This window comes from Mesoplodon bidens (genome assembly GCF_964165515.1).
Source record: "Mesoplodon bidens genome assembly, chromosome: 15".
Classification (NCBI taxonomy): Eukaryota; Metazoa; Chordata; class Mammalia; order Artiodactyla; family Ziphiidae; genus Mesoplodon; species Mesoplodon bidens.
In genome coordinates this window covers 58,686,828-58,713,034 of record NC_138171.1, presented here as the reverse complement: position 1 = coordinate 58,713,034, position 26,207 = coordinate 58,686,828, and the positions used below count along the sequence as shown (strand labels likewise).

The 26,207-nt window shown below is 46.0% G+C and overlaps 1 protein-coding gene across 1 annotated transcript in view; it reads right to left on the bottom strand.

Moving 5' to 3' along the window:
- The window catches only part of GRIN2A (glutamate ionotropic receptor NMDA type subunit 2A), a gene marked incomplete at both ends in the record, with an annotated part of 369,440 nt that overhangs the window by 152,793 nt on the left and 190,440 nt on the right, over window positions 1-26,207 (bottom strand). Inside the window, one exon of the mRNA XM_081255266.1 lies at window positions 4,830-5,422. Within this exon, the coding sequence (XP_081111392.1) occupies window positions 4,830-5,422 (593 nt within the window). The remainder of the gene's footprint in view (window positions 1-4,829; window positions 5,423-26,207) is intronic.

The window sequence follows — 26,207 nt, the reverse complement described above, 5'->3', positions numbered from 1 at the left end:
TAACCACTGGACAGCCAGGGAACTCCCAAGTACCCACACTCTTAACCATGATGTCATGCTGCCTCCGGAGGGGCCCTGTCCGCTAGTGAACCGGAGACGTTCTTGGGACAGAACTGCACAGAGCAGCCTAGGTTCCATGCCAACAAAACAGGTAATGGTTTACCTTCACAGATCCAGGAGTTGCCAGTGATGTGCTCTGTGCTTGGTGAAGGAACAGATGTTTAATAACTCTGCAGTAGCAAGGAGGCGGTTACATAACATGGCTGAGCTATTTTTGAACTTTGGAAAACGCTAACTGCTCTTTTCAAAGTGCCTTCTGTAAAACCAGAATATTAAACATAAAGAACATTTCCCCTTTTCCCTACTTTTTTTTTTCTGAAACAAGAACAGACACAGGTCCATGGTAGGATCATTAACCCGGCAAGCAGACCCTTTGTACCTGGTCCATCACTGTGAGCAGTAAACCACTGTGACAATATTTTAACTATACAAACTCTGTGTGTAAGATTACAAGTAACGTCCATGAGGGCCACTGAGGGCCACACCTAGTTAGCCCCAAGATGTAGAACTCAACCAGTCAAAGCAGGACCCCCGATCCCTCAGCAACTCACCAGAAAACCATCAGGTGTGACTTCATCTGAACCTCTTCTGAAGCTATTTGCATCCTCCCTACTGCAGAGTGGGAGTGATGAGAGCTATGTATTTACAGATGCTTTGCAAAATGAGACTTTTTAAACCAGCTGAAAATGTAACTTTTTAAAGCTTTAAGTGAGAACTCTTAACTCAAGATGATGGGTCCGAATCAGGTTGCTGACACATGTGTTCTCTGCCTTCAGCTACCCGGACTGAAGATTCCTTACTGTCAACAACCTAAATGTCCATCAAAGGGGGCTGATTAAATAAAAGATAGAACACATACAACAGAATACAAAAAAGCAACTAAGATGAATACACTAGTTTTATATGTGTCCTCATAGATCATGCTTGAGCCATAGGTTGAGGTAAAGGAAATTCCAGCACATTAGATACCACTTATGATATTAAAAAGAACTACCCATTGGGTGTAAGGTCGCACTGTATCTGTATCAAAAGTACAAAACATGGGCTTCCCTGGTGGCGCAGTGGTTGAGAGTCCACCTGCCGATGCAGGGGACACGGGTTTGTGCCCCGGTCCGGGAAGATCCCACATGCCGCGGAGTGGCTGGGCCCATGAGCCATGGCCGCTGAGCCTGTGCGTCCAGAGCCTGTGCTCCACAATGGAAGAGGCCACAGCAGTGAGAGGCCCGCGTACCACAAAAAAAAAAAAAAAAAAAAGTACAAAACACGCACATGGATTTTGATACATACCAAATTCACTGTGGTGTTTTTCTCTCTTATGGAGATAAAGGGAGAAGAGTGGGGCTGGGGAGAGGTATAATCAGGCCTTCTACATTATCAGTAATGTTTTATTTCTTTTAAAAATTTGAAACAAATATGACATGTTCACTTTGTTCTCTGGGGTGAGTATGGGGGTGGGTGTTTCATAAGACTGTACTTTTTTTTTTTAACATCTTTATTGGAGTATAATTGCTTTACAATGGTGTGCTGGTTTCTGCTTTATAACAAAGTGAATCAGCTATACATATACATCGATCCCCATATCTCCTCCCTCTTGCTAGACTCTACTTTTTTTTACTATTCTTTTTTTTCTATGTTAAAAAAAGCCCTTGTTACCTGAGTTTGTCTTTAGATGAATTTCCCCTGTCTTCATCAGACTGTACATTCTTTGAGAAGTTATATGTTAATTCATGTATGATTCCAGAGGCTAGCACAGGGTTCACTGGATAGAAGGAGTGATGGATGGAGGATAGAGATATAGTGTCCTTAATCCTTTTCTTAAAAACTGCCTTCTTGGGGCTTTCTCCAGCTCCTGGTCCTTGTCTTGCTTTGCAAGGTCCCACTCTTTCCTGGGTGGGCTTAAGGAACACTGTGCTAGTGGGGAAGTGTGGCGAGGAACCCACACACTGGTTGAGCCCTACACACTGTAGCTGAGCGCCACCAGTGCTCCAAGGGTGGAGAGATGTTTCATTAAAACCAGGCGGTGGATGACGGTTTACCACACTTAATGCATTAATTCTCTGGGGCTGAAATACCACCTACAACATTGCTGCATTCAAGGCATAACGTCTGGAAAGAGCACACCAGGATTTCACAGGAGTAGGATTTTTTTTTTAAGGAGTGGAATTCAGGGTGGTCACTAGAAAGAGATCTGAACGTCTTGCCAATTATCCTCAAATTCCTCTTCCTGTATATATTATATTTCAATTGCCCTACAATTGAGTTATGTTTCCATCAGAATTATATGAATATTCCAGCTGCAGGGCACTTTTATGGGAAGTAAGAATTCATTAGCGCAGCCCTTGTCTTTGGGCTGGCAGCAATCCTGCCTCTGTAAGACACTCCCGTGACTCATACCAATTTATCCAAGTTCCTTCCTGATACCTGGACAATTATTAAAAATGCTGAAAGTAGTGACGTAGAAGGGAAAGAGGAGAGAGGAAGGGCAAATTTCAAAGGACCATGATTTCCTAACCTAAGAGTTCATTTTTCAGATAAATGTCATCCAACACACACACACACACACACACACACACACACACACACACACACACACACACACACACACACACACACACACACACACACACACACACACACACACACACACACACACACACACACACACACACACACACACACACACACACACACACACACACACACACACACACACACCCTACCTCCCCACCCACAGACCAGAGACTATCCCTGAACTGTAGCACATTCAGAGTCCTAAAACCTTCCAGAGACATTTTACAGTGACATGTTATTCTACTGATAATAAACTCACCTGGTCTGCTGACTATAATTTCTGATGACCAAAACAACTTCACTGCTCACTCTGACAGTTATTAAATAATTGCCAGGTGCTACGCACCCATGCTAAGCGGCACTTTTCATGCATCACCTCATTTCATACTCAGGACAACCCCTAGAACATTTGGTTCTCAATGCATGTTCCCCAGACCAGCAACATCGTCATCACCCAGGAAGTTGCTAGAATTGCAAATCTTAGAGCCCACTCCAGAGTTACTGAATTAGAAACTCTGAGCACGGGGCCCAGCAGTCTTGTTTTATCAAGCCCTCCCAGTGACTCTCATGCATGTTGAAGTGAGAGAACCACCACCTAGGCGATCCCTGGTCCAGGAAGATCCCACATGCCGCAGAGCAACTAAGCCCGTGAGCCACAACTACTGAGCCCATGTTCCACAACTACTGGGCCCACGTGCCTAGAGCCCGTGCTCCACAACGGGAGAAGCCACCGCAATGAGAAGCCCGCGCACCGCAACAAAGAGTAGTCCCTGCTGGCCGCAACTAGAGAAAGCCTGCACACAGCAATGAAGACCCAGAGCAGCCAAAAATAAATAAAAATTACAAAAAAAAGAAGAAACAAAAACAAAAAACACCCCACCATTTTGCAATGAACAACTGAGGCCCAGAAAGGTAAAATGATTGTCCAAGTCACATGGAAAGTGGACAAGACAAGATTTGAACCCTAACAAGTCCAACTCCACAGCCCAGTCCCTTAATCATGGTGCTACACTGCTCATTATCTGAAGAATGAGCATGGATTAAATCAGCGAACGTCAGGCAAACACACCCAAAATGGGTGTAGGAATGATCATTCTAAATCTCAACAGCTGAGCCATAATGATGGCCCACAAAGAACAATGACACTTCTCGGAAACATAAAATTTAACTTAAATGTCCACCAAGATGGGAGTAGTTAACTAAATTATGATACAGCCATATGATGGAATACAATGCAGATTTAAAAGTGATGTTTGCCAAGATTTCCAACAGCCTACAAAAACACTTAGGCCAGATGAAGGGAGGAAATTCAGATACAAACTCTGAGACTAGGAGCACCAGTGTGGGCACTTTCCCCAACATGTAACATGTTGGTGAGGATGTGGGAAGTCAAGTGATTTCACAAAATGCTAGTGTGAACATAAAATATATAGTTACTTTGTGGGACAATTTGGCAATAGACACTTAAATTTTAAAGTACACTTGTTCCATGACCACAAAACTCTACTTCTTAGATGGTTGTGCATACACTGCCTTCGGCCTCATCCTCTGTTTTGCTTTCTTTTTACCTGTTGGCAGGATCCAACGTCTAGAGACAGGTAAGGATGATTATCACTGCAGTTTAGTTTCTAATGGAAAAAAATCTGAAACTACATAAATTTCTATTATTATGAAATTGGATAAATCATGGTATATCCCTGTTGAGGAATGCAATGTGCAGTTTACAAAGAACGTAGATATTCATACATACATATCTATTATATCTGTGCATATTCACATGCACATGTATGTATACATACCTCTACATATATTCATACATGTGTATATAGATAGGCATGTATATACATACATATATCTATATATACACACATACTTAAGATATAGCTATAGATAGAGGACGGATAGATAGATAGACAGACAGACAAACAGATCTCAAGTGTAGGTTTCCAGGGTATATTGTTGAGTAAAAAAAGTAAGTTGCAGAAAACCAAGGATGATGTTACTTAAAAACAAAAGGAGATGAGACGAGAGGAAGAGGGGAGAGGAGAACAAACCAACAAATCCCACAGGCACACACACAACATTCTCTATTTTCAGTGCACATTTTCAGCAATGAGTACATATTGGTTTTAGTATTTAAACAAACAACAACGAAACTCTGATTCCACTTTGGGGGACAAGCAAAGAGCCCCTCTTACTGGTGCAGCGTGTGCAGTGGGACCTCTGGTTTCTCCATCTGCCCGTAGCAGCTGGCCTTGGCCTCGGGGATGTAGGAGAACTTGTCCAACATGGAAGATGCAGCAGTGGTCAGGATGCCCAGGCCATCCCTCACCCTTTCCTCCAGGCTGTAGTCCCAGTCATCGTAGGAGACAGAAATAAGTCCCGATGGAAACTCTTTGGGGATGAGCTCCGTATTCCCTGACACCAAGCTGGGGATGATCCAGAAGAAATCGTACCCAGTGAGGCCGAGGGAGCGGGCCTCACTTAGGATGAGGACGGCCTCGTCTTTGGAACAGTAGAGCAAGATGACGGAGGAGTGGATCTTCTTCAACTGGACTTGTGTCTTTGCATCCTCGAAGGACGTGTCCAGTGTGATCACATTCTGCATGTCCCAGCCCACAAAGCTGTTGTCCACCGTGGTCTTGATGAAGCTGATGAAGTCCCTGTAGCCAGGGAAGATGGTGGTCACCAGGGAGAAAACATGCCAGTCATAATCCTGCATGATCTTCAGCATGACGGTGGCTTGCTGCTGGATGGATGCTCCAAACTGGAAGAAGGCAGACGTTGGATCCTGCCAACAGGTAAAAAGAAAGCAAAACAGAGGATGAGGCCGAAGGCAGTTTATGCACAACCATCTGCCTTTGTTGGCTTAAAGAAGCTCCTTCCTAGAAGTGAGGGAAAATAAACCCCACATCTGTTCATTCACAAACATTCCTGAGCACCTACCATATGCCAGACTCTGGAACAGATACTGGAAACACAGGGATGAGAGAGGTCCCTGCACTTGGAGCCCACAGCCCGGAACAGTGAAGGACATCTGTTATTTTGCCAGCTTCATTTTCCTCTAGTTCATCCCACCACCACCTCTCTGGGTTCAGATGGGTCCAACAGAATGAACTCTATCTGGCCCCCAAGCTCATGACTGGAAAATGAAGCCAAAAGAAATTAAACAACATCAGGAAATAGAAGGAGGTTCCTGATGACATATTTGGGGCATCTGGAGTCAGTCGTGCCTGGAGTCATTTACTCTGGACCTGTTGGTTATGTAAGCCACAAGTTCCATGTTCACTTAAGCCAATTTTAGGAGAGTTTCTAAGTCTTGAACTCTAGATTCACTTGAACTCTATAGATTCCTGTGTAATATAGAGTATGATAAATGTTAGGTGGACATCTCTCTGTTCAATCAATAAATATTTGCTGAACGCCTAATTACATGGCAACAACATGTTAGAGCTTGCAGAAATGATGATTTATAAGACAGACAGACATGGCCTCTGCCTTCATAGACCTGGAAGGAAAGTGAAGAAGAGCAACGTCTATGGACTGGGGGCTGAGAGAGGTATAAGGAGGTGTTGAAGGAATATCCAGGTACAGAAGAGGGGAAACCAGTGGACAGTATAGTCAGAGAAGCCCTGAAGATACATCTTGACTATTCCATGAACTGGAGATAAATGCATGATGGCCTGTGATGTGGGGGGTGGGTGGTGAGATGATGTTGAAGAGCTTGGCAAAAACCCCATCACGTACAGCCTCAGAAGCTATGTTAGACCTTATCCTGAGCATAAGGGCAAGATGCCGAATGTTCTTACACTGGGAAGGGACATGGTTACTTGTGTTGGGTTAAAGGGTCTCTAATAGTCCTAACATCTCCCCAAGTCATGATCTGATCATGAGAACAAACTTCCATTTAGAAAAAAAAGTGGGTGGTGCCCACAGTGGCACCATTTCCAAACTACCTTCACACTCCTTAACTCGTCAAATCCCGTGATGATCCTATGAAGTTGGTATTGTTGGTTGGGGAAAATGAGGCTCAGAATGGTCCTGGTCCATGGCTAGTCAGCATCCAAACTCAGGTTCTGGTTCCACTTCCAGCCCCTTTCCCAACATACCACCACAGCCTTCCTGGGATCACTGAAGATCTGCATAGAGTAGGCACTTAAACCATGTTGTGGACCCACTGGCATGGTGCAAAAATGCCAACTAAACAGAAAGTATTATAGCAAAACAGGATTTGACAAGTGCAGAGATATATTTTTTTCTGGGAACTGAAAGAATTCTCAAAGGGTCCTTACCATATTGCAGGCATGCTTGCATTTTGCATTCTGTATGTATCATGTGCATTTAATACACCCTCAATTGTACAAATATGGAGATTCCATTTTGTGTGTGTGTGCGTGTGTACATGAAGAGTGGATGATTCCATTCATGTCTTTCAGAACAATACTTGCACAGTAGCTGTGCATGTCAAGTCTTTCAACAAGTCTGCATAATCTTCCCTGTGGATACTCACTGACTAGGAAGTTTTATCTGAAAGGGCTAGAAGCTATAGTTCTTAGAAACAACCCCCTTTTCTAAAGTGCATGGAGTTTGGGGGATAATTTGAGTGCAGCATGGCCTGAAGGCAGAGAGCAAAAACAGGAATAAATGCCTTCTGGGCCCCTTCCAACATTACAGTTCTATGAATTTTACTTAATTAAATCAATTAAATGGGGTAACATTTAAAGACTTGGGATAATTATCTTTTCCCCTACAGTAGCTTTTGGAGAAATCCAATATTCTTGGATTGATTAATCACTTTAAATCATGCCTCAACAAGGTGGTGAACTGCTTAAGGGCAGAGATTTTGCTGGCCTCATCTCTCTGTCCCCAGAATCTGGCAGAAGTCTTGGCATACGACCCGTCTGGAGATGGAGGGTGAGGGAGTACATGAGTGAATGAATGTGTGAGTGAAGCTCAAGAGAAATGTCCTTGGTGTAAACACAAAGTGAAAGGGGAGAATTCAGTATCCAAGGCTGTATTTTTTTTATATGGCTCTCGAATGTCATGTCCAAAAAATAAAAACTTTCAACATTATCATCCCTATCATCACTATCCTGAGGAACCACGTCACCATTCAAGGCCCAGATATATTTAGTGTGTCGTTTATTGATAAGGAGGAAAATATATAAGTCCTGTGAGCCTCAACAGCTGCCCATAGAGTCTCATTAAATACCCCGAAAGGCACCAATATAAAGAATCCACGAGCAGAAGGCAGCACAGAAGTGAAGTCTCAAGACAACTATAGTCATCAACCTCAAGCACTTTCAGGTGTCTCTTGGGATGGGACTGAAAAGTTCCAAGCTTACTTACAAAAGAAATGTAATAATTCCCATGGAACAAAGATGCCTCTGAGGAAGCCGGTCACCAGACTTAAATCATGACTGCAAAAGGCAATGGAATCAGCATCTTGCCCTGAGCGCATGAGGAATGGAGAAAGTTCTCAGGTGGACATATGCTAAGGGCACAGTTGGAACCCAATAAAAAGGATCTCTGAGACAACCTACTACCAGTTACCTCATTTCTTTGGGATAACTGGTATTGGTGAAGAGGTGGAGGTCAAACATGCTAGATGTGGGAGTTGGTGGTGTTTGGGATGCTCCAACACCCCTGCTCTATGTACTATGAGTTAGACATTATTATATCCATCTACGTGTACCCATGAGCACAGAGCAGAACTGTAATCAAATGCAGCCTTATCTGGCTCTCTACGTAGAGAAAGGAGGGCATGGCTACACCTTAAACTTCAGAAAGGAGAAAGATAATTATAGGGATAGCCATTCAAGAGCCAAGAGCTGGCTTGGCACAAGCCCCCTGTGAAAGAGTATGTACAAACCCCTTGCCCTGTGCCATCCCCACTGTCCTGCCCAAGCTGAATCTCTCCTGCTACCCTCTTCTGATCCCCATTAATCTCTTCCCCCAAGAATGGATAGCAGTGTAACTTCTGGGATCAGACTGCCCAGGTACCAATCCAAATTGTGTAGCCTTGGGAAGAATCACTTCACCCTTCCAAGCCTCAGTTTCCACATCTGTACAATGGGTATGGCAATGGTACTAATTATACCAGCCAACATGCCAGGATTACTCTGTAAGAGTCATGTGGCTCAACACTTTCTATGTCATATCTCATTTAATCCCACCCCCAACAATCTTGCTAAACTGGTACTAGCATTATCCCCATTTTACAAATGAATAAGTAGACTCAGAGGTAGAATGATTTTTTCAGAATCACACAGGTAGCGAATCAGGTTTGCCTGCCTGAAAGATTCCAAGCTTTTCACCCCTCACTACCCTATTGCCAATGATAGCACTTCCTCATCAAGTTGTAAGAATTAAATGATCTCTCTGTATAAAATCACCCAGTGCAGTACCCATCAAATATCATGTGCTCTACAAATGTATGTCACTAATTATTTTCACCCACTATTATTCAATATTTTCCTCCTGGGTCAGGAGTTCTGGTGTCTCACATAAGGGGTTTATGATACCTGTCCCTCTAAAAGACGTAGTTCACTCCTGACTTGAGCATCTCAACAACTCGTCTTGTTCACGGCTGCCTGATTGAAATCCCTAAAGCACAGCTTTAATCACACCACTCCTCTCCTCTATAGTCACCAGTGGCTCCCCTAGACCTATCACATTCAGTTCAGACTCTCTAGTTTACCCCTCCATGCACACCAGTCAAACTTCATAGTTGGAATAACATGGGCTCTGGGGTCTATCAGACCTGAGCTCACGTCCTGGTTCTGCATTAACTAGCCATGTGACCATGGGTAATTACCTAAACTTTCTGGATCTGAGTTTCTTTGCTTATGGAATGGGAATTGTGAGCACCATCCCATAGGGTTGCTGTGAGGACAGGATGAACTAGAAGGAGTAAAAGACTCATTTATCCATGCCTTACTCCAACAGTTTAGGGACCCCTCTCCTCATCCTCTGTCCTCTAGACCACATGGACACTGCCACAAACCTAAGGGGATCGGGTCCTTATCCTATTTAAAAAATGGTATCTCCAGATCTACTGACATGCTAATTTCACATTCCCTCCTCCCTCCTCAAACCAGCCCATTCATCCCGAGCCCAAGGGAGCTGCATGAGAAGGAGGCAATGAGTCACGCTTTGGAGAGAAACCATCGCCAATGTCCTTTATGGACCTCATGCAGTTACCCTACACCACTTTTATTTCCATTGGCATCTGAAACTTAAGCTTCCAAAACCACTGTGGTGTATACTGTATACCCCTCGGAGGGATGAAAGCAAGTAGTTATTTGCAAAACAATTGCACAGCGAGGCGCTGAAGAGGCTCACGTTTAGCTTTGGGATTTTCTAAGGTCGCTTTAGGGACTGGCAGGAGGTAATGGGGGAGTCTGGCCACACTCCCAGGACCTGGCATCTGACATGCCAAATGGCCCTTTGTTTCAAGGTCCTGCACGTTCTTCCCGGTTCCTAGCTGGACAGCAGAGGCTGACCCTCCTGCACTTACCTCCTCCTGCCATGACAGCCTGTCCTTTCGGGTTCCACGGATCAGTCTGACCACCTCTGGCACCGGCTTCCTTGGCAGTGTGCAGCCGGGGGAGAGGAACAGATTTCAGACACCCACTTTGGTTCGGAAGCAAAAGCAGTGCCCTCCCCAAGCTCACTGCTCTGCAGAAGCAGAACAAACTGTTTTAAACACAGAGTCAGGGAGGAAGGCAGGTGTGGGATTCTGGGTGTCTGCTTTCAACTCTGTGTTCCAGTCCCGGGATAAGTGAGGTTCTAGAACTTTCCAGACCTTGCTGAGTCCCCAGGATGAGACATGACTCCACGGGTATCAAGGTCTGATGTTTAATAGAGTCTAAAACCAACTTTAATTTCACTTACCCATTTATAAGGCTATAAAGGACACCACACTCATTATCCCTTTAATTCCAACTACCTAAGAGATGAGGCGTTGCCGGTGGTTATAACCCTCATGGACGGCATTTCTCATAAAGACACAGGAAGAGAGGTTAAACGATTTCCTTAAAATCCACATGGCCCCATGCGACAACAGCTCAGTTATTGCAAGATGTCATCCAATGTTCCTTTGCACACACCAGTGGCTTTCATTCCTGGCTGCACAACAGAATCACTTGGAGAGTTATTAAAAAAAACACCAGTGCTTGTGCTCCATGCCAGTCTAACTGAAACTGAATTTCTGTGATCTGAGTATATGAATTCCAAAGCTGATTTATTTGTTTTTCTCTGTTTCCTCTCAACAGCAGGATGAGCATTATTCAAGTTAGTATCTTCAAAGCCTAGCACCATGTCTGACACACAGTAGGGGCCCAGGAAATATTTGGTGAGAAAATAAATGAGCAGGAAACTCATCCCCAGGAAGCAAGAGAGAACTGGCTGCTGCTGTCAACCCTGCAGGCACCCTTATTTTAGCTTATTTTCCTCTGCCTGTCAGGGTGAGCACCAAAAAAAGGATAATCTCGCAAGAGACCCAACAAAGATCTTGAAGAACTCCTTGGGAATTTGCTTTTTGCCTTGCTAAGCCCCAATGTACTTTCTGCTACTCTTATTGTGTATTAACTGAGCTTTTAAACATATTTTATTTCATTTTCCATGGATGAGAGGAAAAGTAAAAGTGTCAAACTTGATGAGCCCGAGGATTCAGATTAATAGCATTCTCACATACATATAAGATGGATCTGTTTCACTAGAGGATCTTTATCCCCTCATCAGCCATCCTCCACCTCCTCCATCATCATCATCATCATCATCATCATCATCATCATCCACGATCATCACAGCCATCAAATCCACCCATCCTCCTCCTCCTCCTCATCATCACCATCATCATGGTCACTATCAACATTAATATTAATTTGGTCTATTCTATATGTAGTACAATGTGGCATACAGTAGGAAGTATTATGATGACCCCTGTATTACAGATTAAAAACACAGGCTCAGAGAATGTAACCTGCCCAACCCACATAGCTAGTATATAGCAGAGGGAGGATCCAAGACCAGGTGATCCAAATCCAAGATCTGGTTGCTTAGCTACTGGGAAGTACTGATTCCAGGTATGCAGAACAGGAAGGGTGTGTGTGTGTGTGTGTGTGTGTGTGTGTGTGTGTGTGTGTGTGTGTGTGTGTGTGTGTGTGTGTGTGTGTGTGTGTGTGTGTGTGTGTGTGTGTGTGTGTGTGTGTGTGTGTGTGTGTGTGTGTGTGTGTGTGTGTGTGTGTGTGTGATGAATATCACCACTTAATCTTTCCTGAGGCACCCAACTAGAAAAGAAAATCCCTCAGAAATGGGCAACCAGTAGCAATGATCTCACATCAACTGTTGATCAGGAGACTGGAACAGAGTGGGGAAGTCATACCTAGGTGCCATTCCCCAAAAGCACATCAGTTCCATCACTCACAAACACAAAATTCCACTCCAAGCAACCTCCACTCATTGGACCATTTTATGATTTGTGTTCTACTTCCCATTTTGCTTCTCTCAGGAGCAAATTCACTGGCATTCGTCTGAAATAACCTAACAGCATCTTTCTCCGCTCTATCCTCCTCTGTCTTCAAATGAGAAGTTTAATCTCAGGTTTCTGGTGACTATTGGGTTCCCAGGTAGGGGAGCTGTCCAAGGTAGCTGAAGTGCTTTGATTCAGAGACCAGGAGAACACCTGAGTTAAACACAGGCTTAACTCAGAGTCCGTGCAATGGTCTCTTAGACTAGAGTGGGAAGGATGGGTATTAGGCAAGACAGTTACAAAGAAGAGCACTATGATCTGGGGTGGAGCAAGGAATGAGCCACACAGAGCTACCAAGCCTTCAACCTCATTCTATCCTGGGTTTCCAATACAGCACCTACTGGTCACATACGACTATTTACACTGAAATTTAAAATATGAAATACAATTAAATATTTGGCTTCTCAGTGACACTAACCACATTTTTTTTTTTTTTTGGTGGTACATGGGCCTCTCACTGCTGTGGCCTCTCCCGTTGTGGAGCACAGGCTCCGGACGCGCAGGCTCAGCAGCCATGGCTCACGGGCCCAGCCGCTCCGCGGCACGTGGGATCTTCCCGGACCGGGGCATGAACCCGTGTCCCCTGCATCGGCAGGCGGACTCTCAAACACTGCGCCACCAGGGAAGCCCATTTTAAGAGCCCAAAAGTCTTTAAACTTTAAAGCTGATGCTCTCCCACCCCTACCAGTCCTACCCCTAAAGATGCCAATCCAGTTGGTCTGAGATGGAATCCAGGATATTTCTAATTCCCTGGGTAAGTCTAATGTGCAGCCAGGATTGAAAACACTAATCCAAGCCTTCAGTATCCAACCCTGTAGCTACATATCAGCTCACCTGGGGAATTTTTTGTACCTTTAGATTTCCAGGCTCCAAGCCATCTCCAATGAATCAGAATCTCCGTTGAGGAGCCTGCGGTTATGTATTTGCCCCTGAAAGTGCTGATGAACAGCAAGACTTGGTACTGCCAAGTCCAACTCCCCTTATTTTCAAGGTGAGGAAACTGAGGCTCCAGAATCTTGGATGCCTTGTTCCAAATTTCACATAAATCAGTGGAACAGGAGTAAGAGACATGGTGGGTCTCTCACCTCCTAATTTGGTGCTCTCTTTGCTGTGTCATGATGCCATCGTGTGTGAAGTGTCTTCTGCAAAGTGAACCCACAAGGGATGGGGCATGTGCAGGAGGAACATGGCTTTGCTGACAGCTTGCCTGGGATCTGCTTCTTACTGGAAGTGGGTATTTTAACCTAAGCCTCTATTTCCCCATCTGAAAAATGGGAATGATAATTATAGTCACCACCTTAAAGGGTTGCTGTGCATATTTTGAGAGGTAATGTACATAAAGCACTTGGCACGTAGGAGGGGCTCAGTCAAGTTGAGTTGGTGTTAGTGGTGGAGATGGTAGCCTTGAATGTCAAGCCCCAAGTCTCACATCCACTACGGGTTCCTTACTACCCCACTTCTTACATATTCCTAACCTTCTGAGTTTCCAGCACCTTGATCTTTACAGCCCAGCCCTCAGCCCTGACTGTGTGTGGTTGCCTAGTTGCTGAGAAGCATGCATCTCGCCTGCCCTTCAGACTAGAATTCTTGAGGGCAGGACCCCACGCCCTTCTGAGTCCTCCTCAACACCTTGCATGGCACTAAGCCACAGCTCTGGGAATGAAACTGGGAGTAGCATTCAGAGTCTGCAAGGCTGCCAGTGTGCAGAAAGTGAGACTAGAACTTTAAGTATTTAAGTATTTGACTTGCCAGAACTTCTGCTCTAGGAAGAGACATTCATCTATTAATTGCCTTTCATTCATTTGGTCACTATGACAAACTCCCACTATGGGCCAGGCATTGTTCTAGGGAAGGGAATCTAGGGAAGGAGGCGACCAAAGTGAAGATCCCCACTTTTACGAAGTTTACATTCTTATGGGAGGAGATAGACAAGGAAGAAGGAAGTCAGTAGGATGATTTCAAGGAAATCAGATGATGCAACAGTTCAGGGGTGGAGTGGAGAGGAGCACCCCTTCCGAGCATCTGGTCTGATACCTCAGAGCTGCTCAAAAGAATGTGAAGGAGCTGTGAGCCAGACAAAGCTGAGGAGTGAGGTGGGGGTAAGGGGAGCCGTCCAAGCAGAAGGAACCTCGTGTACAAAGGTAGGAAAGGGCTTGGCAGGCTCAGGGAACAGAAGGGAGATCAGAACAGCTGCAGTTTCATCAGCAAAGGAGAGGGTGGTGAGATGAGTTAGGACAGGAAGCAGAGGCCGTATCACACAGTCACACAGTGAGAGCTCTGAAGATCATGGCAAGGGGTCTGGATTTAATTCCTAGATCAATTTTTTTAACATCTTTATCGGAGTATAATTGCTTTACAATGGTGTGTTAGTTTCTGCTTTATAACAAAGTGAATCAGCTATCCATATACATATATCCCCATATCTCTTCCCTCTTGTGTCTCCCTCCCACCCTCCCTATCCCACCCCTCTAGGTGGTCACAAAGCACAGAGCTGATCTCCCTGTGCTATGCGGCTGCTTCCCACTAGCTATCTGTTTTACGTTTGGCAGTGTATATAAGTCCATGCCACTCTCTCACTTTGTCACAGCTTACCCTTCCCCCTCCCCATATCCTCAAGTCCATGCTCTAGTAGGTCTGCATCTTTATTCCCGTCTTGCCCCTAGGCTCTTCATGACCTTTTTTTTTTTTTTTTTAGATTCCATATATATGTGTTAGCATACGGTATTTGTTTTTCTCTTTCTGACTTACTTCACTCTGTATGACAGACTCTAGGCCCATCCACCTCACCACAAATAACTCAATTTCATTTCTTTTTATTGCTGAGTAATATTATTCCAAACAATTCCTCTGCTAAATGTACCATTAGTATCTCCCAGCAGGGCAGCTGGGAGAGGATCTGGGACTTTGGGGACGTTGGAATTTCATGTGAGCTAGCCCTGTTCTTCCCTTTGGAATTCTGATCTGTGCCAAGAGGGGAGCCCCTCCCTTGAAGATGCAGTAAGGTACATAAATGTTTGCTATATTGTTTAGTCAACTGGTACCCTAACCTTGAATAGTGTGGCTAGGACTCCCACGTCTGCCTGGGCCTTCCAGAGCTTGTCCCAGGTCATCATCCAGAGTCAAGCCCTCCCTCTAACATATATCGCATGCTGGAGGAGAGAATACACACATGCACGGAGAGATGTATTCCTTGATTCCAGCTGCAACTAGCTTAGGACAGCCCAACATCCTCTACATTCATCAGAACTACATGGCGATTGCTGCTCTTGGACCCAGTCCTGCTTTCTAGATCATTAGCAGGGCAGGCCAAGAAGAGACACCTTCTGAGATTCAGGCCCTTATTTCTATGCAAGGACACAGCAAAGGCCCAAGCTGGCTTCACCTGGGGTTCTGTCAAACTGCGGGTGAGCATCTGACTCAAGGCTTCTAAACAGGGTCATTAGCAATTATGGATTGTCTGAGGCTAGGTCCAGCCATCCTCAAGAGAAAGCCAGAGGGAAATTATACCTCATCAGATCATTGAGTCAGGTCTCCAAGGAGCTGATAAACCCAAGTACATGAGAGCATCTTTTTTTGGAGGTCCCAACTGTAACTGGGCTACTGAACTTTCTCTGTGCACCTGAAGCTATTATTTTTCAGATTCCTTTTCTTAAAGAAGCACAAGCAGCCTCCCTGAGCCACATCATGGGTATGTGTCATTCTGGCCACTGAGCATCTGTTCTTCCTTTACTGGTCATAGTGAATTTCCATGGGGAGGCATCCTTTCCCCTTTCTCAGTCAAACCAATTGGCCCATACAATTCTCAAAGTGCCATCAATTAGTTCAGGGGTAGGAACATGTCCTAACTGGTACAATCAGAGTGATTCTTAGGATTTGTGTGAAAAGTGACTAGGAAAAGACAGTTTCTCTTATTGTTAGATTTGAACCTGGAAGGATGTTCAGCCAGAGTTTCTGGCAGCCATCCTGCCACCATACACTATCCTGAGAAGGAAGTCATCAGAGCCAAAGGCAAAGGTGAAAGATGGAGAGTTACCAAGTCCTGATATCATTGTTGAGCACCTTGTTCAAGCCATACCTGAAGCCAATACCCTTGCTGTCACTGTATATCCCAATTAATTGCCAATTAACTACCTCATTTTACTTAAGCCAATTTGAATTAGCTTTTCTGTCACTGGCAACCAAAGATTTCTGACGTCACTTTAGCTAGGGAAAAACATGGAGAATAACTGATTCATTCTTCACTCATCTTCTGAACTTAAATCAGAAGAATCCAAGCTACAGAGTGGAGCGTTTCCCTTCACCATCCTTCTCTTTTCTGATCCTGTTTTTCCCCCAGGGCAGCTGCCTCTCTCCACATATCTCTCCCTTCCTTCCATGAGCTATTCATCATTCCTTTATTTTGGGGGTGTTTTGTTTTGTTTCATTTTTCTTTCATATGCTGCTGAAATTGGTTTCCTCTCAGAGAGTCTGACAGCCACACTGCCATGACCCAGATGAAAGACATGACAAGTTGCCACCAATAATAATCGCTTGTCATTAAGCTGTTCCAGCGAGGAGAAAAAGCAAACAGGTCCCTTTCATTAAGTTCCCGTCTCTGGCTGTCACACACAGAGGGGACTGAAGGAGGCAGCTTTATTTTTGGAAAAAGGAGAATCTCAGGTTTTCCCATAACACTTGGTAGGGGAAGGCCCTGGAGGTAAACATTATAGTAGAAATGTCCTCTTCAAAATGCCCCACTGTTCCCTAAGAAATGTCTACAAACAACTCTGAAAGCTGAGCTTTGAGAGGAAATTGCTTCTTCCTTTGGGGATCTGCATGTGCATGTTATTAAATGCACAGGCATTGACGCCAAATAGACCAAGGGTTCAAGTCTTGGCTCTTCTTGCTAATGTCAGGGTCTTGGGCAAAACATGTGTGATCTTCGAGCCTCCATTTTCTCATTTTCAAAATGGAGGGAATTTTAGTCCCTACTTTGAAGAGGTTGTTGTGATTGAGATAATGCATGTGTAGCTCTCAGCACATACCAAGAGCTTGATTAATGAGAGCTGGGATTACTGTGGCCGTTGTCATCAGGAAAAAATCAACCACAATGACGACAATGAAACCCAAGCCCCAAGACACTACAACCCACGAGCATAGCATTAATGAGAATACAAACAGTTCCCCTGTGGCTCTTTCCCACGTTTCCTAAACATCCTAATAATGACACCACGCCTTCAAAGGAGCTCTTACTGTGTGCCAGGCATGAGCTGAGAGCAGGTGACAACTCATTCCAGTGTTAAAACTGAAAGTCCCACATCCCTGGAGGCCCTTAGGTCCTGGGCACATCAGGATGACTCCTCGGCCAAGCAGAGAGCTTTTAGTGCATTTAATCCTCACACTAACCTTTCAGGAAAGGTATTAATATTTCTGTTCCCATTTTACAGTTGAGGGAGTTGAGGATATAGAGAGATGCTTCTTTACTTTAATGAGCGTAGCAACCACTGGGGGCTCTTGTTCCACTGCAGATTCGGACTCAGTGGTTACAGACTGGAGCATTGCTAACAAGCTCCCAGGTGTTGGTCCATGGACTAAGCTTTGAGGAGCAGTGCTGCAGTGGTCGGTCATATGCCCAAGGTCCCCCAGGGTCTGGCAGAGCAGAGGTTCAGACCTACAGGTCTGACCTCACAGCAGGCTTCAGCCATGATGCCAGGCGGCCTCTGTCTTCCAGGGAACAGTGGGGAGGGATGCAAGACAGTGTCTGTTGTCTGACATCCTCACCCCTGTGTGTTTCCATCGGCCTTGCCAGCTGAGACAGCCACATGTCACAGCCTGTCCGTCCCATCATCTTAACCGACAAAGCACTTTCAGGGTGAGGCTGTGAGCCAGAGCTTACTGTGCGGGAAGGAGGGAGAGGGGAGGCGCCAGGCGAGCCGCCCGGCTCCCAGGCAAGCACAGAGAGGTCGCTGTCATTCAGGCGCTGCCCACACCCACCTACTGGTGGGAACCAACTCCCCTGGGACGCAGCCACCCCCTCCTGCACGCTGGCCCTGCTGCTCTCACACTAGAGTGAGTGGCTGAGTCCCTCTGAGCCTCCGTGTTTCCACCTATAAAATGGACCTAGTGGGACTCTGGTTCCCTGGAGGGGTGCCCGACCGTCCGTGACGTGGTGACTCGCAAGAGCTCTGTGAACTGCAGGGTGGGGACAGGTGTGCCACCCGTGGGTGGAGAGCGAGCCCTTGCCGCCTCCTCCCTCCCCTCCTCCCCCTTCACCCCCACGGCGCTCCCAGAGCACACTGCCAGGCCTTGGTTGTTGATCTCGTCACCAGGCATTCAGAGTGTCTATTTAAATACCTGTCTCCATGCAACTAGATTAATGGCAATTCCTCTCTGCAGGAGCAGCACCAGGCCAGCTCCTGTACACACTGGGGCTCAGAACACAACACGTTAGCTGCAGGTGTAAGTCAGCGGGGGGTGGGAAGGAGGGAAGGAGGGAGGGAGGAAGGAAGGAAGGAAGGAAGGAAGGGAGTTGTGGGTAAGAGAGAGGGAAGGAAGGAATGAATGAATATCCAGTGAGAAAGAGTGGCTGAGTCATGGGCGTGGCCATGGAGTTGGGAGGCAGGGTTTAAGTGGGTCCTGCTGGAACGGGGGTGGGTGAGATGAGGGAGCTGGGAGGCAAACCTGAGTGTCTGAAGTACAGGAATCCTTTGCTACCCGAACTCTCATGATCTGAAGGCAGAAAACAAATTGGGGGTGGGGGACTGGGCTGGTATTCATGTTGTCTGAACTCCTCCTACTTGCTCTCCAGAACTCAGGAACCAACCAGATTCAGACAAAATGATAACCCTCTCTATCCAAACCCAGGAACGCACTGTTTCCCTTCCCAATCCCTACCTCACTCCCAAGCCCCCTTTTTCTGCCCTCTCCGCCATCACAGACCTTCAGCAAAAGAAGCCAGACACCAAAGACAACCTACTGTCTGACTCCATTTACATGGCACATCCACAGCAGGCAAATCCATAGAGACAGAAAGCAGGTGAGTGGTTGCCAGGAGCTGGGGACAGAGAGGACTGGGGAGGGACTGCTACTGTGCATGGGGTTTCTGTCTGGGGTGATGAACAGCTCTGGAAATAGACAGTGGCTGTATAACACTGTGCAGGTAGCTGCGCCACGGAATTGCACACTTTAACAGAGTTACAATGGTAAATCTTGTTATGTGTATTTTTACCATCAGTTTTTAAAATACCAAGACAAATAAATAAAGCAAGCAAGCAGGGCCTGCAGCTGAGGCTGGATGCTTCTCCTAGGTCCCTTCAATCTTGCAGCTGGTGTGAGGGGGTCCCTTAGGGAGCCCTCAGACCTCACGGTCGCTTGAGGCACTGGCCCAGCTGGAAGGAAGGGCCTCCTGGGAGTCTAGTAGGGCGCAAGGCGGCCATCCACATGTTCCTGCTCTTCCCGGGCATCCAAAATCCCCCAGCAGCCTTGCGGTCATCAGTCACCCCCGACTTCATGGAACATACACTTCAGTGGCTGTGACCACAGCCTTCTCTAGACAGGGCTAGCAAGCAGGCTTGGTTCTTCCTGTTCTTTAACACACTCAAGCAGGATGGTATAATTGTTTTGCAAGAGTACAGACCCGGTAGAATTGCAGGAGGTGAGCTGCTGCAGTGGACGGCACACAGGTTTGGGGCATGAGACACACCCGCATTCAAACCTCCATTCTGCAGCAGACCAGCTCTGTGGCCTTGAGAAACCGACTCTGCATCATTAAGCCTCCATTTCCTCTACTGTGAGATGGGAAAAGCAATTGCCACCTCCCTGGTGGACTAGATGAGGTCATGTACGGAGACCTGTCAGCACAGCACCTGACCCACAGTGGCCGCTATCTGCTGGTTAATTTATTCCACGCTATTCCCTTTCTCAACATTAACTGATTTAATCATTAGCACAAGCCCAGGGAGTTGGCGGTATTAATGTCGAAGTGAGTTAATCTGAATTCTGTTGGATTCCAAAGCCCTTGCTTTCCACCGCCGGCAATGTGCACCCTCCTCTTCATCAACGTCTGCTTTCTTTCCTCGACCCAAGGCAAGCTCCTGTGGCATACATTCAAATATTGCCTAAAGATCACCCCTTCTCAGCACAGTGCTGGTCACTGCTGGCTTCTTCCTCTAGAAGTAATGTTTCCACAGCAGATGTATGAGCCCTGAACTAATGCCAAGTTATTTAGCAACCCTATCTACCCCATTTTACTTGGGTATAATATTCTGCTTACTCATCACTTCCCTGTGAAGCTAACAGAATACAGAGTTTCCTGGACTGTATGTAGACCTAGGCATCTTAAGAGCATCGGGCTTATTCATCTCTCATACCCTTGGAGACCAGCAGACCAAACACAGAATACCAGAGGCCTCTTTAACAGGGCAATGCTAAATTCTCCTGTGCACTGTTACGTACAGGCACACGACAAAAAGCTAACATCTGTTTGTTCCCTCCTGACAACAGCTAAGTGAAGACCTATTTGAAGCTCAAAAAAAGAGTATGAATTAATGCGACCAGAGTTCCTCATCACAGGTGAACTCCAAGCACAAAAGGAATTAGGAACGGAAACAAGGGGTGAGAAGGGAGATATTTTAACAGAAAAATTGATGGGTTGAGTGTTCTCTGGAGAAGTGACATAAAAGGGAAAACTGAATGTCAGCTTCTGAAAAGGGTTCCAAATTACTATTTAAAAGGACAAAAACACAATTGATGATGGTCCACTTGTGTCCCTGCTCAGCCCTGGTGCCTCCCAGCTACAACCAGTGCAGGTTCCATAGGACCCCAAGTCAGCTCTTCAAGCTCAGGGAGGTCTGTCCTCTCCAACATCATTGAACACAAAAGAGACTCCTGTTTCAGGGTCCCAAAGGCAAGGGGAGCCCTGACACACTTGGCCTACTGACGGCCCAGCCCTTCACCCCCATGTATTTCATACTTTCTGCAACCTTCATGGAAACCATGAGAAATCAGAAGACAGTTCTTTCTTCCCATTTTATATATGAGAAATTGAGGCTTGGGGTGGGGGAGGCTCACTGACCTCCTAGACTCACAGAGAGAGAGAGAGAGCCATGCTCATGATAGACCTCCAATGCTGAAGAATGGGGATCCTCAGTTCTTCACTCTGGACACCCCTTTTGCTTTACAGAGAACACATAAAATTTAATTGTGGCCTGCTCCTAAGAACATAAAGGAAGTAATGGTCAGCAGATTGAGGGAGGGAAGGAGGGAGGGAGGGAGGAAGGGAGGATGGAGTGACACAGAAATGGAGTGAGAAAAAGAGATGAGGAGCTAAGGTTTTTTGTGGTTGATGAGAGGAATCCATTTAAGAATCTTAAGCAGAGATGTGACATGATCAGATTTTTGTCTTCTGAAAGGACCACCCTGGCTACAGCATGAAGAACGCCTTGGAGGGAGGAAAGAATACAGGCAGGAAGAGCAGGTCAAGAAGCCACAGAAGCAATCCCAGAAAAGGAGGGAAAGACCTGAACTTGGATAGCGGCAGTGGAGATTAAAAGGAGGAGGAAGATTCAAGAGATGTTTAGGAGACAGATCCTATTGGCTTTGGCAACAAACTGATGGGACTGGTGGGGTCGGGGGTGTGGAGGAGAGGGAGGACTTGAGGAGGATGGCCAGGAGAATGAGATGTCACTTACAAAGGTGGGGAACTGGTGAGGGACCTTGCTTTCTTCCTCTCAGTTGTACCCCTGCCACCTAGCGCCATGCCTGACATAGAGTAGCGGCTCAGTAAATGTTTGTTGAATGAACGTGTGAGCAAGGTGGACAAGCAGGTACTGGGAGAAGGGGGAAATATACACGGAATGCAGCTAGGGACTGGATGAGTGGGAGACTTCCCTGTCGGGAAGCCCAGCAGGCAGTGGGATAAGTAGGCAGATCAGGAAAGAGGTTAGGGCTTGGGTGTGAGATCCAGGAATTGTCCATCTGCAGGGGGTTGACAGCTGTGTTGACATCTCCTAACATATGCAGAAAGAGAAGAGGCTTGAGGACTTTAAGAAAACATCAGAAAGCGTGAGCTAGCAGAAAGAGAGATACATGGAAAGGGGACCGAGTGGGCATGCAGGTGAGGTACAAGGAGAAAGCAGGGGAGTCTGAAGTCTTAGAAGCCAAGAGGGTAGAGAGCTTGATGGAGGGAGGGATGGGAGGCCTCTGAAGTGTCCAGGAGGACAAAGACTGAACAGGATGGCTGCACAGGGCCGGGAGAGGGTCACTGGGGGCTCTAGAGTGAATGGAGGGAGTAGAAGCCAGACCTCAGAGCCATCCACAGGAGTGAAGGAGACTGGAAGAATCACAACACTTTCTAAGAAAATGATGCTTCTTTTCAGCACAATTGTATTTTGAGGCCAAGAGGAGAATCCCTTTGATGCTGGGATTCAACATGGGGTCAGGGGGCCCTTCCCCCTGCCTTCTTCTCTTTTCCCATCCACCAGGTCCTCCACACCTTTCCTCCCGTGTGGGACAAAGAAACACAGGACAACACAGGAAGTCCCAAAATAACTTCCTGCATGCTGAAGAATGATGAACTGAACATTTTCCTTTGTGTATAATTCCAAAATGCATGCTAGTGATAGACCTCCAATATTGAAGAACGGGGTCCCTCAGTTCTTCACTCTGGATGTCCCTTCTTTGCAGAGAACACGTAAAGCTATGTCCTCCTCCCAAGAACATAAAGGAAGTGAAGGTTGAGCACAGTCAGCAGACTGAGACAGACAGCCACGCGGACACTCTCTGGAGTCGAGAAGGCTGCTCTTTGCAACTCACACACTCCACATGCCTTTCTGCTGCCTTCATCTGGGGGGTTATTCCAACACCCTCTCATTTGAATGGGACAGAGAGAACAGAGTACCGAGGGCCTACTGAACACTCAGCTCATTAACAACCCACAAAGGTGCTTCTTTTTCTAAAGTTCATATGACACAGTGATCGGCCAGTCCTGGCATAAAAATGCCAACTCTCTTCATTTTTAAAAATCCCTTGCCAAGCAAGACTTTCAGGGTACAAATTAGAAAAACAGAGGCACTACAGGTACAAAAAAGTTGGGATTTTAATGAGCCTTCTGCCTCTAAATGAATCTATCTGCCCAACACACAAATTCTCTCCCACTCAGGTGAGATGCATCCATGAAGCAAGACAGACTGTGAGACAAGCCCCAGGATTCGTTAATAGTCCAAGCCCTCCTTCTTCCAGGCCAGTGTCCTGTTTGCTCATCTTGGCAATGAGTGGTAACTTTGTAGCAAGTGGTAGTAGATTTGCTCCATGGTTATTATGCAAATAGTGACTGTGACAATGTGGCTTCCCTCACCCGGGATCACAATGCACTCATTCTGCAGGCTGTCCGGCTGGGATTGGGGATGAGTTTGGTGTCATCCCTGTGGGCACTCAATAAATCCTTACAGTCAATTGCCTGAGTCAGAAGATGGTTTCACCCTCCCAATACCCGGAGTTTATCTCCCCTCTGGCACTGACCACTCAGTGTCAAATGGCTCCTAGGACAAACGACACAGACCACAGCGTGGCCTGTAGATTCCAGAAGAGTCTGGGCCCTGTTGCCTCTGCAGGCTCGAATCAGGCCACACGTGGGCTTGCTTCCTCCCTTCCCTCTTCAGTGACTTCTCAGCCCCGTTATGCTCACCATAGGGCCTTTGCTTGTGCTGGTCCATCTCCCTTGGGATGCTCCCTCCTTCTCAATCTCTTCCTCATCCTTCATTTTATTGCCAGATCATCATTTTTTCAAGGGATGCTTTCCCTGATCACCTTGGTTAGGTAAATTTCCTCTCTTCTGTGCTCTTTCTTGCATTTTCATAGCACTAATATGGTTGTAATATGTATTCATAGGCTTTTTTGAGTGTGTGTGTCCCCCACTGCAACATTCGCTCCATAAAGGCAGGAACTATGTGTGATATTTTGTTTTTTTTCTGCTTTGTTTTACTAATCACTGTATCCCCAGCACACAGAGAAGCCTGATTCAATTTTTGGTTTTGTTTTGGTTTACTGGCTTCTTTTGAATGAGGTCAGGAGTCTTGCCCAGGTGTGTCCACGTGAATTAGGTCCTTGAGTCACACAGCACTGAGGAAGACATTGCGGATTCAGATTCTATCTCCACCTCCAACTTCAACAAGCCAGGAAGCTTAGTAGCCTGCATGACGTCTGGGCAGAAATGCTGGGCAGCTTGTGTATCACACTGACAACTCTCATATAGGCACTGAGAGCTTGTTCCTACCATCACTTCCACATATTTCCTTAACGTTGTCTGTGTTATCCTGGGAAAGTTTTTCTGAAGGTTTTCTTGCTCCAAGTGGTGATCAAGATGCAGAACTATTCCCAGGTGCTGGAATCAGGCAAACACAGAGGTATGTGCCAGACAAGTTAAATGCAACAGGTGGACATTCTTCAAATGAAGCTGATGCTGGAGTGAGGAGTTGGAACAGAATCCATTGTCCCATGGGCTTTGTTGTCTGTCTTTCATTTTTGTTTTTGTTGTTGATTTTTGCTCATTTTAATTTCTAAATTTTTTAAACTACTTTTACCAATATGCAACATAATGACCACATTTAAAGCAAAGATGAATAAAATTTTGGATTCTCAAGGGTTCTACATAAATCCTGGTTTCTGGGGTGTGTGTCTTGGGAAAGTCACTTCAGTTCACTGGTCCTCAGAGCCTCAGTTTCTTCATGGGAATAACTAATAGTGCCAGCTTTACCAACTTCCTAGAACTTTACAAAGGACCGATGCCAAGTATCACTTAACTGTGTCTTTCTTTAATTCACTTGTTCAGTCATCCTACTATTTATTCATCTCTGTACTAGGCACTGTGCTGAAGGCTGGGGATCCAATGGTGAATAAAAACAGCCATGGGACCTGTACCTACAGAGCTTATGGTCCAGACAGGAGACAAGCATAAATCAAACTTACATGAATGTAAAATTGCTACTACTGACATTCAGGTTTTGAAGGAAAAGTTTATGGTGCTTTAAGAACCCACAATGAAGGAAACTGAACAATCTAGATGGTCAGAGATTTTCCTGAGGAAGGGATGCTGGAGTAGGAGTGACCTAAGCAAAGAGGAGAAGGAAGAGTGCTTCTCGTGAAGAGGGAGCTTCATGTGCAAAGGCCCTGTGGTAGGAAGCAAGTGTGATGGTCTCAATGGAAGACATCAGGGTGAGGGTGGGAAAGACCCCTTCCCTGCTTATAAAACATATTTTTATCATTTTATACATATAACCTTTCTCTTACCTCTCAGTTGCCCAGGAATCTTTCCACAGTTTCTATTTAATCTCTTTCAATAATTCCCTGGCTGCTAATCAGAGGAAAGGTGCTAATTACCTTATTAGCACTCCTCTGCTTCTCTGTGATCACAAAATGCTCTTAACTTCCTCTACCCTGGGAATACCATTTGCCTGTCACTCTGGCCCTGTGTGCTCCTTGCCTTGGCCTGTTCTCAGCTCAGGGGACCAGGACTACCTGGCACCAGACTCTCATTTTATTCATGGGGAAGATGAGTTAAAAAGACTGCCCAGGGGCTTTCCTGGTGGCGCAGTGGTTGAGAGTCTGCCTGCCGATGCAGGGGACATGGGCTCGTGCCCCGGTCTGGGAGGATCCCACATGTCGCGGAGCGGCTAGGCCCGTGAGGCATGGCCGCTGAGCCTGTGCATCCAGAGCCTGTGCTCCACAACGGGAGAGGCCACAACAGTGAGAGGCTCGCGTACCGCAAAAAGGAAAAAAAAAAAAAAAAAAAAAAAAAAGACTGCCCAGGGTCAGCTCATAAATGGTGGATCCAGGATTGAACTGCAAACCCACGGCTGCTTTTGCTGCACCATGTGGCCACTGCTTGCCCCATGGGTCACCCAAAGAGAAACAAGGTCTTTCACTTCTAAAAGCACTCCTCAGCGTTTGGGTTCAGACACTGTGGTTTCCTTCAAGGAACCTTCTTTTTCATGCCTCCCCTTGTGAAACTCCACTTCACCTTGTAAGACATTATCAGGAACAAAACTGCAATCCACAACTGTACTCT